Source organism: Portunus trituberculatus, chromosome 7 (genome assembly GCF_017591435.1).
Source record: "Portunus trituberculatus isolate SZX2019 chromosome 7, ASM1759143v1, whole genome shotgun sequence".
NCBI classification, from domain to species: Eukaryota; Metazoa; Arthropoda; class Malacostraca; order Decapoda; family Portunidae; genus Portunus; species Portunus trituberculatus.
Window position 1 is genome coordinate 3814583 of NC_059261.1, and position 14461 is coordinate 3829043.

At 37.9% G+C, this 14461-nt stretch overlaps 1 protein-coding gene across 5 annotated transcripts in view; it reads right to left on the bottom strand.

Moving 5' to 3' along the window:
• Positions 1 to 72: 72 nt before the first annotated feature.
• LOC123519698 (gamma-interferon-inducible lysosomal thiol reductase-like) overlaps positions 73 to 14461 on the bottom strand; it is a 15071-nt gene continuing 682 nt past the window's right edge. Inside the window, exons 1-5 of one of the 5 annotated variants that reach the window (XM_045281201.1) lie at positions 8906 to 10468; positions 8262 to 8423; positions 6507 to 6629; positions 5694 to 5840; positions 73 to 4830 (exon numbers count right to left, since the gene is read on the bottom strand). In XM_045281201.1, coding sequence (XP_045137136.1) covers positions 4744 to 4830; positions 5694 to 5840; positions 6507 to 6629; positions 8262 to 8423; positions 8906 to 9217 — 831 coding nt within the window. In that variant the 5' untranslated portion in view covers positions 9218 to 10468 and the 3' untranslated portion in view covers positions 73 to 4743. Of the gene's footprint in view, positions 4831 to 5693; positions 5841 to 6455; positions 6630 to 8261; positions 8449 to 8905; positions 10469 to 14461 lie in introns of those variants that run through there. The other 4 variants (XM_045281191.1, XM_045281214.1, XM_045281208.1 and 1 more) reach the window with 4 other exon arrangements.

Below are 14461 nucleotides of genomic sequence, written 5' to 3' on the forward strand. Positions count from 1 at the left end.
CTACTCAGCTCTACTACTACTACTACTACTACTACTACCACCACCACCAGGATCAGAAAAAAAACCAAGACATACATACACACTCGTCATATATTCATTCATCTTTTCACAGACTATCAATACAAAAATAAATAACAATAGAAAAACTAAATAAATACACAAATAGTAGACTTCGAGGATGTCACACATTTTAAGTACCAGTAAAGTATTGAAATAGTGATAGTTGTAGTAGCAGTAATGGAATTATGTTCGTTAGAAGTGACAGCCTACTACACACAACACGTTACTTGGAAGAAAGATAGTGGAAGTCAATAATAATAATAATAATAATAATAATAATAATAATAATAATAATAATAATAATAATAGGTGTTCTGTTTACGTCCATCAAAATAATCATTGCCCATTTTTCCTTTTCCTTCAAATAAACAGAGAGTATCCGAATAACGGCGAATGTCTAGAAATATCCTTACACGTAAGTTAGTCAGCAAAATAAATAAATAAATACCTCGGTTATTTTCACTTCAATAACCTGTCAAAATAACACAATATACATCCACGTTTATAATCTCATCTCATCTTCAACCTTCATTCTTCCTGTAAAAAAAGTCCTTAATAATTCATTATACCTCCCATCAACATCCTCATAATCATCTTCCATCATTATCTATCAAAATAATCTCCTAAATGCCCCTAACTCACTCTCCTTTCCTTCTTTACCGATCATCATTTATTGTAAACCTTCATATTCTTATTATCCATCAAAACAATCTCTTTTAATCTCTAACTCAATATCCTTCCCTTCTTCACCAATCTATATTCATATCAAACCTTCCCATTCTGTTTCTAATCTATCATCACCTCGTTATCCCACCATTGTCATAAAAAAAAAAAAAAAAAAAATCTTAATGCCTCTATCTCATCTTTTTCCCTTCTTCATCTCTCACTGCTCATTTCAAACCTTCCCATTCTCACTTTCTAACCAATCAACACTTCGTTTCTCATATCGAATCATTATCTATTCAAATAATGTCTGTGGTAGCATTTAATGAATCCAATTATTCTCCCACTTTTTTTTTTTTTTTTTTTTTTGTCTATAAATCTCCTGTTTAATTCCAAACCACTCTTCTCTCCTTTACAAACACCGTAACACATTTCTATTTACTCTGGCCTCTACCTGGAAAGATTAACCTAACATATTACTACAACTATTCTTTTCTCTATCCCTTACAAACAATAAGTCACAAATATATATTTTATCTATTCTTCCTTCTCTTCACAAACACATAAACACATCTTTTTCCATCTGGCCACTACCTAGAACCACTCATTAACTGACCTATCTTGAAATGGCTAACCTGTTCTATCGTACCTATCTTTTCCTATCTTCACAAACACAATTTTTTTTAACCTGAATTACCTGCAACCATTCATAAATTAACCTATCTTGAAATGGCTAACCTGTTCTACCATACCTATGCTTTCCTCTCTCCTTTATAAACAGCTAAACATTTTCTCTTCCCACTTCACTAATATTCTCCAATAATCAACCTAGCTTCCACATATCTGCTTCTCCATCCTTCAAACACACCTGAACACATCTTTACACCTGGCAACTACCTGAAATAACTAACCTAACCTCTACTACACCTGTTCTTTCTGTCCTTCACCTGCCGACTACCTATATAATTAACCTAACCTCTACCACACCTCTTCTCTGTCCTTCACAAACACACCTGAATACTGACAGACAATGCCTCTTTCACCTAATCATTCCCCCATCCCTGCTGTCAATAAAGGTCACGAAAAAATGCCTCATAAACATTTCACCAAACATTACCACCTTCCCCTCTCGCTCTCTCCCTCACCACACAGTCACAAATGGACCAATCACAAGCTAGCTCTGCATTTCCCGCGACCCAATGGGAATGTATCTTTTTAATGCATGCAGGAGGCCACGGGAGGGGAAAAGGGGCAGGAAATTAAAGAAGTTAATAAAATATGCAGATAAATAAAGAAGAAACATTAATTTGCTTTTGATGAAATAAAAAATAAATTGAATAGATTAATAAATAAGAAACATTGATTTTCTTCTCATGAAATAAATCAAATAAAGAAGAAACATCAATTTGCTTCTGATGAATTAAATAAATCATCAAAAATACACAGAGAAATAAAAGAGACATTAACTTCCTTCAAATAGTTAAAAGTTAAGTGATAAAAGATTTCCGCTTTCTTTGCCTTCCTCTCTCCTCTCGGCCTCCTGCACACACACACACTGAAGGGAATGCATTGGTAACCTTTTCACTGCTTGGTTTCCTTAACCTCTTCAGTACCATGACATATTTTTCATATTCATTCTGCTTACTATTTATCAATTCTACACAGCTTCAGAAACTTATGTGGAGATTAAAATAGTGAAGACTCAGGCCATTAATCTTCAAACCTCCATACATCCTTCCTAATATAAATAAAATTATCTAATCACACGAAAAACTCAAGGTGAAAATGTGTCCCAGTACTGAAGAGGTTAACACTAACTGAGGACTGGGGGGAGAACACAAGGCTCATTCTGCAAGGACTTCGACAGGAGAGAACACAATGGTAACTCTGTCTTAAGCCTCACAATTCAGATACTTGGGTGCTTCATAAATTGGCGTGATTTTATTAAAGGGAGATTAAAAAGGTGGATTCTGCCTGATACTTGAGTGTTGCATTATAACTTACCACTGCAGGAAACTTGAGTGCATGAGAGCCAATATTCTACTAAAGAGAGTGTAAAAGATTAATTCTGCCTTATAATCCTGATAATACTTCAAAAACTGCTCCATTACAACTTAGCATTGCATGAAACTCGAGTGTGTGAGCCATGGTGCCATTAAACTTTGCATGAAACTAGTGCATGAGAGCAGTGATTCTACTAAAGGGAGAATAAAAGGGTTAATTCTGCCTTACAAATCTTCAAATCCAGGTAATAGCTTTGTAGTTACTGAAGGGATCTAGGGGAAACTGAACTGTATGAAACTAGAGCCTTTTAGAAGCACTGTTTTACTAATGACAGAATAGCAGTGTAGTTCTGTCTTAAAATATTTGAATCTAGTTACTGCCATGTTTATTAAGAGTGTACTGCAAACTCTGGGAAACTTTGAACTGTATGAAACTAGGGCCTTTTAGAAGCACTGTTTTACTAATGACAGAATAGCAGTGTAGTTCTGTCTTAAACTGCTATGTTTATTAAAAGTGCACTGCAAACTTTGAACAGGAGCATTTCAGAACTATTGTTATACTTGAAAAATTGTGTGCGAGTATTAAGGCCTCAGATTTTAATTTTACTTCAAAGGGGAAAAAAGGGTAATCTTACTAAAAGGGTAATTTTGCTAAAAGAGGGAAATACGAGAGAGAAAGAGACAAAAAAAGGAATTTCTCTTTAAATCAAATCTAGATGAGAATTATCAAACATGGCTACTGTAAACTTGAAATTGTATGAAGGTTTAGGAATTTAGACAAAATTTTACTAATGGGAAAAAAGAAAGTAAGATAAAGTTTAAAAAAAAAGCTTAACTCTTTCTAAATTCAATCTTCAAATCAAACATGGCTATTGTAAACATGAAACTGTATATAAGTCTAGGAATTTAGATACCAATTTTTTTTACTAAGGAACAAAGAAAATAAAAGAAGAGAAAAAAAAAGTTCTCTCTGTTAAATTTAACCTTCAAATCAAACATGTCGATTATAAACTGCAAATTGTATGAAGGTTTAAGAATTTAGACAGCAAAATTTTACTAAGGGAAAAAAAGAAAAAGAAAAAAAAAGAAGAAAAGAGAAAAAGGTTAATTCTCTTTTTAAATTCAATCTCTAAATCAAATTGTATGAAACTAGGGATATAGACACCAAAATTTTACTACTCAAGAGATGGAAAAAAAAAAAAATACATAAATAAATAAAAAATACAAATCTCCCTTTACAACCAAATCCAGTTCGTCCTTTGAAAATTATTAAACTGTCCCATAATAAATCCGAATTGCATGAAACCGAAACATTATACACCTCAAATCTTTACAATAAGAGAAAACAAGAAGGTGAATATCTGTTAATACCTGCCTTTAAACTACATCTGGGTGCTTTGGGGGACTGTCAAGCTAACGTACCAAAAGATAAGAGATTACAAAGTGACGGGTGATTGAGAAGAGTGGACCAGCAGTGAAAAGATTAAAATTAGATCTCATTATGTTCGCTTATGTATAAATCTATTGACACTGTACAGATGCTGGAATGTGTGTGTGTGTGTGTGTGTGTGTAAGCATTACGTACAAAATTATATATCACAAGTCTACCTAATGCCTTGTTATTTATGTATTAGCGCTAATGGAAATGTTAATGACAGTAATGATAGTTGTACAAAATCGTTTCATTCTTATACACACGGTGCCTTTATTTCCTCTTAAGTCGACGATTAAATAAATAAATAAATAAAAAAGAAAATGTAAGGTGTTTCGATGTAATAAATCCTTCGTCACCATCGTCAAATAAAAGTATAAGCGAAGTAAACTCTGAAAGACGGAAACAACTGCTATAGATGCCAAAAACTACAGGAAAAAAAGAAAAAAAAAAAAGAACATCAACAGAATAAAAACAAACACTAAACAAACAACTATGACCTTAAAGTTAAACAATAAAAATGTGTGTGTGTGTGTGTGTGTGTGTGTGTGTGTGTGTGTGTGTGTGTGTGTGTGTGTGTGAGGGCTAGCAGGAGGGCGGCTTGGGTCCCTTGTATCTCCGACATAACACCTTGTGGAGGTCTTGTTGTATCTGTGTCTGCTCACTCAGACTCTGCAAGGAGGGACACAACCTGAGATGGAGACCTTACCTTATTCTGCCTTATATCACTAATTATTCTCTCTCTCTCTCTCTCTCTCTCTCTCTCTCTCTCTCTCTCTCTCATAGCATTTCATAGCATCAGCTTTTCTCTTCTTCCTTCCTTCATTCTTTCTTTCTTTCTTTTTCTTCCTACCTTCCTTTCTTTCTGTCATCTCCCCCCCCCCTCTCTCTCTCTCTCTCTCATAGCATTTCATAGTCTCAGCTTTTCTCTTTTTCCTTCCTCCCTTTTTTCTTTCTTTCTACCTTCCTTTCTTTCTGTCATCCTCTCTCTCTCTCTCTCTCTCTACACACACACACACACACACATAAACATCTACCCTTGCTATATTCCAAATCATTAAGTTTTTCTCTCAACAAGCACATAGAAACACACACACACACACACACACACACACACACACACACACACACACACACAGAGCACACAGACATTAATACATAAGACTTATAATTCTACTCTCCACAAAGAGGCTGGAAACATGAGAGGACACTAGAAAAGCTGAGAAAGGAGAGATACTTGAGTGACATAAAAAGATAAGTGGAGAAGACTAGAAGATGGAAAAAAAACAAACAGATCTTTTACCTCAGTCACAAAAGAGGATGGAAATATGACATGACAAAAGATATCTAAGAAAAGACATGTTTGAGGGGCATAAACACTTGGGAAATATGTCTACTACTACTACTATTACTACTACAAATACTACTACTTACCAATTACAAATACTACTACTACTCCTACTTATTCCACTACTACTACTACTACTACTACTACTACTACTACTACTACTACCACTACTACTACTTCTACTTACCCCATCAATCTCCACAGTAGGAATGAAGGACACTTTAGGACGCAGGCTGTGAGTCATATCGCCCATGTGCTTCAGGATGCTGGCGCCCTTGTCCGACTCCACACACTGCGCCACCTTGCTCCAGTCCTCACCAAACTTCTCCACACACTGACAAAAGGAAGAGTGGATTAGCAACGAGGTGGAGTGGTGGGTTTTCTCTCTCTCTCTCTCTCTGGTATTTCATCTCTTTTTAGTATCTGTCTTACATTTTTTCCTTCTTCTCGACCTCCTCCTCCTCTTCCTCCTTTTTTCCTCATAAGAAGGAGGAAGAGAGAGAAAGAGAAAGGGAAGTGATGCTCTATTGTACTGGATAATTCTCTCTCTCTCTCTCTCTCTCTCTCTCTCTCTCTCTCTCACCATTAGTTAACCTTTTCAGTACCATGGCATGTTTTCATATCTATTCTGCTTTACTATATGGAGATTTTGTACAGCTCCAGATACTTATGTTGGGATTAAAACAGTGAAGACTCTGGCTATTAATCTTCTGACCTTCATAGACCTTTCCTAATGTAAATAAAATCGTCCAATCATACACAAAACTCATGGTAAAAAATGCGTTCAGTACTGAAGGGGTTAAACATACAACAATAACAGTGAAAGTGGAATGGTAGTGGGATTAGTTAAGTTGTGTTGATTAGTACTAGTGGAGTGAGTGGAGATTTGATGTGTAGTAAAAGCAGTACCAGCCTCCTCTCCCTCTCCCTCTTTTTCTGTCCCTCTCACCTTTTGTCCAACCTTCATCGGCTGTTCATTTCTCTCTATCATGCAGCTCACAATGTCCAGCTGCTTCTCCTCGTCCCTGATGGCATTGGTGACGCAGGCATGCACAGTGTTGGCACGGCACTCCACTGCCCCGTGCTGACAGGTGAATGTGTACTTCCCATCCTTCTCTGTTGTCTGGAGGAAGGGAAGGTTAGGTTAGAGATAATGAGTTTGTCTAAGGAAGGAGTGTGATTAGATGACTGTGAGTGAAAATGAGAGATAGAATGAGTCTATGTAAGGAAGGAATATTAAATGAAGCTGTTGGTAGAAATTACAGATTGAGGAGATAGTAGAAGGTTGTATGTGTTAAGATGAAGAAGTGGGTGTGTAAGTCTGGTGGGGAGAGAGAAAGAAAGAGAAAGAGATGGAGATTTGGGTGTGTTTGTCAAAGGAAAGGAAGATTTAGTGCAGCTGTAGAGGGGAGAAAGTAAAATGTTCAGTGTTTTAAAGGGTAGGAGTGGGTGGGTAATTTTGTAGTGGGGAGAGACAAAAAGGTGAAGATTTGTGTGTTTTTTATCAGAAGAAAGGAAGATTTACTGCAGCTGTAGGGAGGAGACAGTAAAAGGTTCAGTATTTTAAGAGGTAGGAGTGGGTGGGTAATTCTGTAGTGGGGAGAGACAAAAAGATGAAGATTTGTGTGTGTTTGTCAAAGGAAGGGTTGGTTTGGTAAGGCTGTAGGAAGGAGACAGTAAAAGGTTCTGTGTTTTAAGAAGTGGATAGGTAAGTCTGATGGAAAGAGAAAAGAAAAATGAGGTATAGATTTGTGTGTGTTTGTAAAGGAAAGTTTAGATTTAGAGAAGCTGTAGTGATGGGTTGTGTGTGTATGTGTGTATGTCAATGGAAGGACTAGTGAGGTGAGGCTGTGATAAGAGAGAGAAAGAGACAGAAGTGAAGATTGGTGTGTGTTTGTTAAGGGAAGGGAAGATTTGATGAGGCTGTAGTGAAAGGTTCTGTGTTGAGATAAGGGGAATGAGTGGGTAGATAAGTCTGGGGTGGGAAGAGAGAAAGGTGAAGATTTGTGTATGTTTGCCAGAAGGAAGCAGTGAGGTGAGTGTGTGGTGGAAAGAGAAAAAAGAGAGATAGGTGTGAAGATTGTGCTGAGAGAGAGAGAGAGAGAGAGAGAGAGAGAGAGAGAGAGAGAGAGAGAGAGAGAGAGAGAGAGAGAGAGAGAGAGAGAGAGAGAGAGAATTGTTTGTCTAGCAGGTGAATGTGCCATTAAATACAGCTGTGGTGGAGACATGTGTTTGCCAGGGAAAAGAATATGCTTGGGTGAGTGTGTGGGTGTGTGGATGAATATTAAGTTGCAGGTGTGTCTGTCAGAGGAAAGGATGGGATTGGGTGTGTGGCTGACAATGACAAGATGAAAATGAGTCTGTCTAAGGAAGAAGTGTGATTTGATGAGGGTGGGTGAAAATGACAGATAGAATGAATTTGTATAAGGAAATAATATTAAATGAAGCTCTTGGTAAAAATGTGTGTGTGTGTGTGTGTGTGTGTGTGTGTGTGTGTGTGTGTGTGTGTGTGTGTGTGTGTGTTTGAGTAAAGAAGTGACTGGAGGCTATAGAAAGTGATAAGGTGAAAATGACGATTAAAAATGAGAGTTTGTCTGAGGAAGGCGTGGGATCTGATGAGCGTCGGTGAATATGACAGACAGAAATGAGTGTTTGTCTGAGAAAGGAGTGAGATTAAATAAGTAAGGTGAATATAACATAGAAATAAATGGCTGAAAAAATAAACACACACACACACACACACACACACACTAACCTGCGCCTTGCCATAGGGTACAAAGGATATGGACATGATGGAGCGCAGTTTCCCATACGCTGGCTTGAGTTGCTTGATGACAAAGTAGCGACTATCGGGACACAGCGCCTCGTAGTACACCACCACGTTGAGGGGCGGGTACGACATCACCTCTGCTGCCTCCTGAAGGGATAATACTACTTAGAACCTGCAGAAGGAGGAAGAAAAAAGGAGGATAGGAAAAAAAAGAATTAAATAAATAAATTGTTCATGTGGTTTTTGGGGACATAGTTTAGTCTGAAGGTTAAGACTGTGGGATGGTAAGGCAGAAGGCTCCTCCCCATTGCCACAGAGGTAAGAGAAACATGAAGGAGGAATGTGTAGGTTCACTGGAGGAGGAGGAGGAGGAGGAGGAGGAGGAGGAGGAGGAGGAGGAGAGGAGAGGAGAGGAGAGGAGAGGAAAAATGGAAGGAAAAGGAAAAAAAGAAAGGAAAAAAGAAAGCAGAAAAGGAGGAGGAGGAGGAGGAGGAAGACTGAAGAAACTAACATTTAAAAACATTGCAAGTACAAAAAAATATATAATAAAACAGGACTAAGAAGAACCATACAATAATACATAGGACACTGACAATCTCTCTCTCTCTCTCTCTCTCTCTAACACTTACACTCTCCACGTCCTTCATAGCTCCGTAGGTCACCATATCATTGACAAGCACAAGAGTCAGGACAACACACAGCAAGATAGACGTCCACACCTGCCCTCCTAACCCAGCCCCTCCACGCGCCTTCCCCCCGCCATCAGGTATACGGGAGCTAATATTTACTGCTAAAACTTCCACGTCTGTCCTATTTGTCCTGTTCACTTGATGTTGGGAAGCTTTGGAGTTCTGTACAGGTGTTCTTCCCTCGTGCATACCTGGTCTTTCTATGTTACACCTGTACTGCGGTCTGAACACTTGCGCTAGTTTGTTCTCCATTCTGCTCAATAGTTCTGCCTTTTCTAAACGGTAAATAGTTAAAGAGTCCACGTACTCACTGGGTGTATGGGGTATGACACGTTTTTATTTAGGTTTTCTCTAGTTTGGCTTGTATCGTGTTAGTATCAAGTCAGGTGTGCTATTTTTTTCTGTTACTCATATTTTCAGGTGTGTTTCTAATCTCTGTCCGTGTGTGTGGTGAATATTTGTGCTGTTAATCATTCCACATGTGTTTTCGTTAAGGGCTCACTCACTTTGCGCGTCATTAGTTATGTTGTGCAGCATTTTCAAGTTTTTGCCTTTTCGTGGTATATAAGATGGCTAAATTTGTGGTATTAATGATTTCACAGGTGTTTTTGAAGTTTTACCTCCAATTTAGCACCGTATTTGTTCACTTATAGGGCTTTTTTTCAGGTGTGGTATACCTTTTACCGCGTATATGACAAAAATTGGTATCACTTGTCACACGTATTTCATCGGGTTTTAATGTGTTAGCGGACACCATCACTCATTTTTATTTCCTGAGTTACTTTTTTTCAAGTGTTCTGCTTTTTCTTTCGTCCATTAGTAAACAAAATTAGTCTTTTTACTCGCTTCACATGTGTTTTTTATTGGTTTTATTGGTTACTTCAAGTTTCAATAAATTCTAAACACTACTTTTATGTTGGGTTACAATTTTTTTTTCAAACGTGTTCTGCTTTTTTTTTTTTTCAATTCTATTACAAAACTAGTCTTCTTACTCACTTTACACGTGTTTCTTTAAGTTATAACTTGAGCCAAACATTTCAACTTCTTCACTGGGTCAATAACCTTTCAAGACTAGTTTTTCTTTACGTAGGTCAACCTACATAATAACCCATACACTCATAGCTTTCGGCAAAAATTTTTATCCTCACATCCTGTTCTTGACGCGTGGCACTGCACATCACACAAATAATTCAAGATATCTTAAAAAATCCAGCCTCGCGGTGATATTAACAGAGGGGTAGGCAGCTGAAGGCCCCGCGGCATCCCACCTCTCCCGTCACCACCGGCCAGTCCACTACCGCCAAGACCTCCTTTTTCTACCTGCCGACCCTTGAGTTACCAGTTGTTACTCTATTCTACGATACTAGGCGCGTTTCCCTCATCCAGTACTGACAGTAATCTTTCTCTTTCCTCCCTGCACCAATAGCACACTTGTAGCTGAGATGATCAGTAAATAATCGCCTCAAATGTAAAAGGTTAAACGCGAGGAAAGTCAGAACACGGATGTGATAATGAGCGAGTGTGGGTTTTGCTCTAATTCCCGATTAACATTCCTCCTAACTTGTACTTTGAGGATATACTCAACCGAAGCTAATATTCTGTTTAAATAGTCACTGTAGAGTACGTCATTCTTACAAATAAGTGAAAAACACGGAAAATAGATGAAAGCAGTATCGACGTGGCGGTCTCTCACATCGATAACTTTTACTCATGCAAACCTCACGTCTTATATAACTCCTACACTCCTACACAAAACACTTTCCCTGAGAAATTAACCAACCTGGAACACACACAAGCTACGAGAGACAGAAATAAACACAAGGAAGAGGATAAATAAGAGAAAAAACTGAAGACAGGTGGCAAGACTTCGTAGGTATGACTTAATATTCAAACATTCAAGATTTATGTAACAGAAGCACATCAACACAAAACCCGTTCCTGGCTAGGCAAACCACTCAGGAACATACACAAGCAGCAAAACACAGACAGTCACCACGGGAGAGGATAAAAAAGAGAAAAAAAGTGAAGAGAGGTGGCAACAAGATTAGACGGTGACGCGTGTGACATAGCGGGACTTACAAGAAAGCGGTCAGCACCCCGTTAGCATCCCAACTCTCCCTACCCCGAGGCCTTCTTCCACGCCACTACCACCTCCCCAAGGGCGCCTCCACCCGTACTGAGACCTTGCACGGTGAGGAAAAGTGTTATGTAACCTGAGGGGCCATGAATCTTGACGTGTTAGGAAGAAAGGGCGAAAAGATGATGGGCGAGGGTTGGCGTGTACACCATAAAAATGATTTGGGTGAACAGTGAAGAGAAAACTGAAGAAAAGAGAGATTGGAGGGATACTAAAGAAGAAGAAGAAGAAGACGAGAGAGAGAGAGAGAGAGAGAGAGAGAGAGAGAGAGAGAGAGAGAGAGAGAGAGAGCAAATATCCATCAAAACAAACAGGCAATCAGTGATAAGATTAAGCTGAAGTGGGTAAGATAATCAGGATTAGAATCGAGAGAGATAAGGTGTTGAGATGCTTTTATAATGAGGCAATACACTAACTCTGGTTTAGTGAAGATAGAGAGATGACTGAGTGAGTGAGAGTGAGAGCGACTGACTGACTGACTGAATGAATGAAGGAAATGACTGGAAAACAACTGACTGACTGGTTTGAACAAGTAAGTGATTGTCAGACTGAAGAATGACTGTGTATGTGTATGATGAAGAGTGACTGACTGACTGACAAATGGCTGAAAAATTACTGACACTGTTATTGAGAGTGACTGACTGAAGAAATTACTGTGTGTGTGTGTGTGTGTGTGTGTGTGTGCGTGTGTGTGTGTGTGTGTGTGTGTGCGATTAAGAAAATGACCAACTGAAAAGAGTGACAACAGACTGAGAGAGAGAGAGAGAGAGAGAGAGAGAGAGAGAGAGAGAGAGAGAGAGAGAGAGAGAGAGAGAGAGGGGCAGGCTGGCTGGCTGGCTGGCTGACTTACTTACTGACTGACTGAATGAATGACCAACTGACTGACTAAATGGCTCACTGATTAACATAAACCGATTAACAAAAAAAAAAAAAAAAAAAAAAACATGAAAGATGACAGATTTATTACATGTGAGAGATGACTGTTTAAAAATTGCAACTAAAAACATTAAAAAAACTACAATCCATCACTTATTTTTCCTTCCCTTCTCTCCCCCACCCTGATGATAAGACCTTGAAAGCAACACACACACACACACACACACACACACACACACACACACACACACACACGCTCTTTATGTACACAAGTGTCTGGCTGCCAAGGTGGAAAGGCAAACAATAGCAACATGGATTAGAATGCTTAACAATCCCACAAAGAATGATGTGTTTAGAATGTTTAGCTGGGTTTGAATGAATGTTTGGATACTTTTCATCTTGTGTTTTTCTTAACTGAATGGATGTTTGAATGTTCTTTTGTATTCTTAATTCCTAATCTTAATGTTTTATTTTCTATTTTAAGAAGGTGATGTCCATTGCCCTGTATAGATTAGTGTCAGAATGTAAAAAAATAATGGAATGGTTTTAAGATAGATATATATTAACACCTTCATTTAAATGTGTGTGTGTGTGTGTGTGTGTGTGTGTGTGTGTGTGTGTGTGTGTGTGTGTGTGTGTGTGTGTGTGTGTGTGTGTGTGTGTTTCTTGACTTGTGTTAACTTTAAATGAGTGTTTGAGTGCTTTTCTGTTCTTGTTTCTTAATTTCTAATGTTTTTCTTTTTTAAATGGATGTTTGGATGAGTTTTTACATTTCTTCTTAACTTCGTCAATGTTTGGGTGTTTTGAATATTTCTTCATAACTTTAGGTGTTTGGATAATCTTTGTGTTTTTTTCTTAACTTTCTATAACTGTTTGGATGTGTTTTAATACTTTCCTCATTATTTTATTCATCTTTTACATTTTCTTATTGTCATAATGTTCAAAATTTACCTTTTATGGCCGTATGTACAATTAATTACATCTATTTTATGGCTTAAGTAATTTTTTAAACATTTTTCTTAAATTTCTGTTCATATTATCTTTATTTTTCACATTTTCTTGCAATTCTTTACGTTTCTATGTACTGTCAACTCTTCAGATAACAAACAGCAGCCTCTATAAACATCTGTCATCCTACAACTGACTTTCCACACTGGGTCTTCTTCACACGTCAGGTTTCTTTAAGCTTCTCTAGAGTTAAGTTCTTTCTCTCTCTTAGTTTGTCTTTCTATTCCTTTGTTGTCTTTGTACTTTCTGTGTGTGTGTGTGTGTGTGTGTGTGTGTGTGTGTGTGTGTGTGTGTGTGTGTGTGTGTGTGTGTGTGTGTGTGTATTATCTCTATTTCCTTCCCAACTTGATTTTGTTCAGACACTCACTCACTCACTCTCTCTCTCTCTCTCTCTCTCAGCAGTGATAGTGATGAAAAGATAGTGCAAATAATGGTGAAAAGAACATAAAAACTAAGTGGTGATGAGCTTTCAGGGGAATATTTTAGTGTTGACAAGTTGATGGTAGTTTTCATACTACTACTACTACTACTACTACTACTAAACTCAGAATCACAAGAAAGATAGTGTAACTTAAAAAAAAAAATAATTGGTAACAGATTTTTGGAGTTATATTAGTAATAGTCAATAGTTTATAATTTCCATATATGAACTGCCACTACTACAACTACTACTATCACTTTTACTACTACTAAAATATAATCATCATTACTTATGCACTTCACAACACCACCACCACTTCCACCACCTTATCTCAATATTCCCACACTATCTGTTATCTGAGGCACCACACAAGCACATCACACTAAACCCTAATGGCTGGATGACATGAAGGTTTGTAAATGGAAGAAAAACACCCAAGGAAGAAGTCACAGGAAGGCAAAAAGTAAATTGTCTGAGCTGCACAAAATAAATGGAGGATGCTGCCTACCAAAAATTTATCTAATCTTCAGTTTATTTCCATTATCTTCATCTTACACCCAGTTCATGCTATGTAATCTACACACCAGTGAACTGACAACACCTGGGACAGAAAACTAAACTTGAAAACAAAGAGATTAATCTGTAACAGTGAAAAAAAGGTAAAATGTATGTCTCACCCGCTAACACATAGGTTGAACGCATTTTCTTCAACACCCTTCATCTCAAACACACTCACACACACACACACACACACAAAGACATGCTATTGAATCTAGAACAACTTAGGCTAAAAATGACAATAACCTGAAAGAGTAAGTCATGGTGCTGAATAAAAGATAAAAGACATTTGCTATCTCACTTCGGCACACCCACATATTTGAACACGTTCCCCACAGTACCATTCACAATACATACAGCATACAACACACACAAGGAACACCAATGACTAAAGAACAACTAGGGTGTGAATGAAAGTGAACAACAAAGAGAGTAACCCATGGAGAGGAAAAAGGTAAGACATTTTGGCTTCACACATAAACACACACACTTTCCT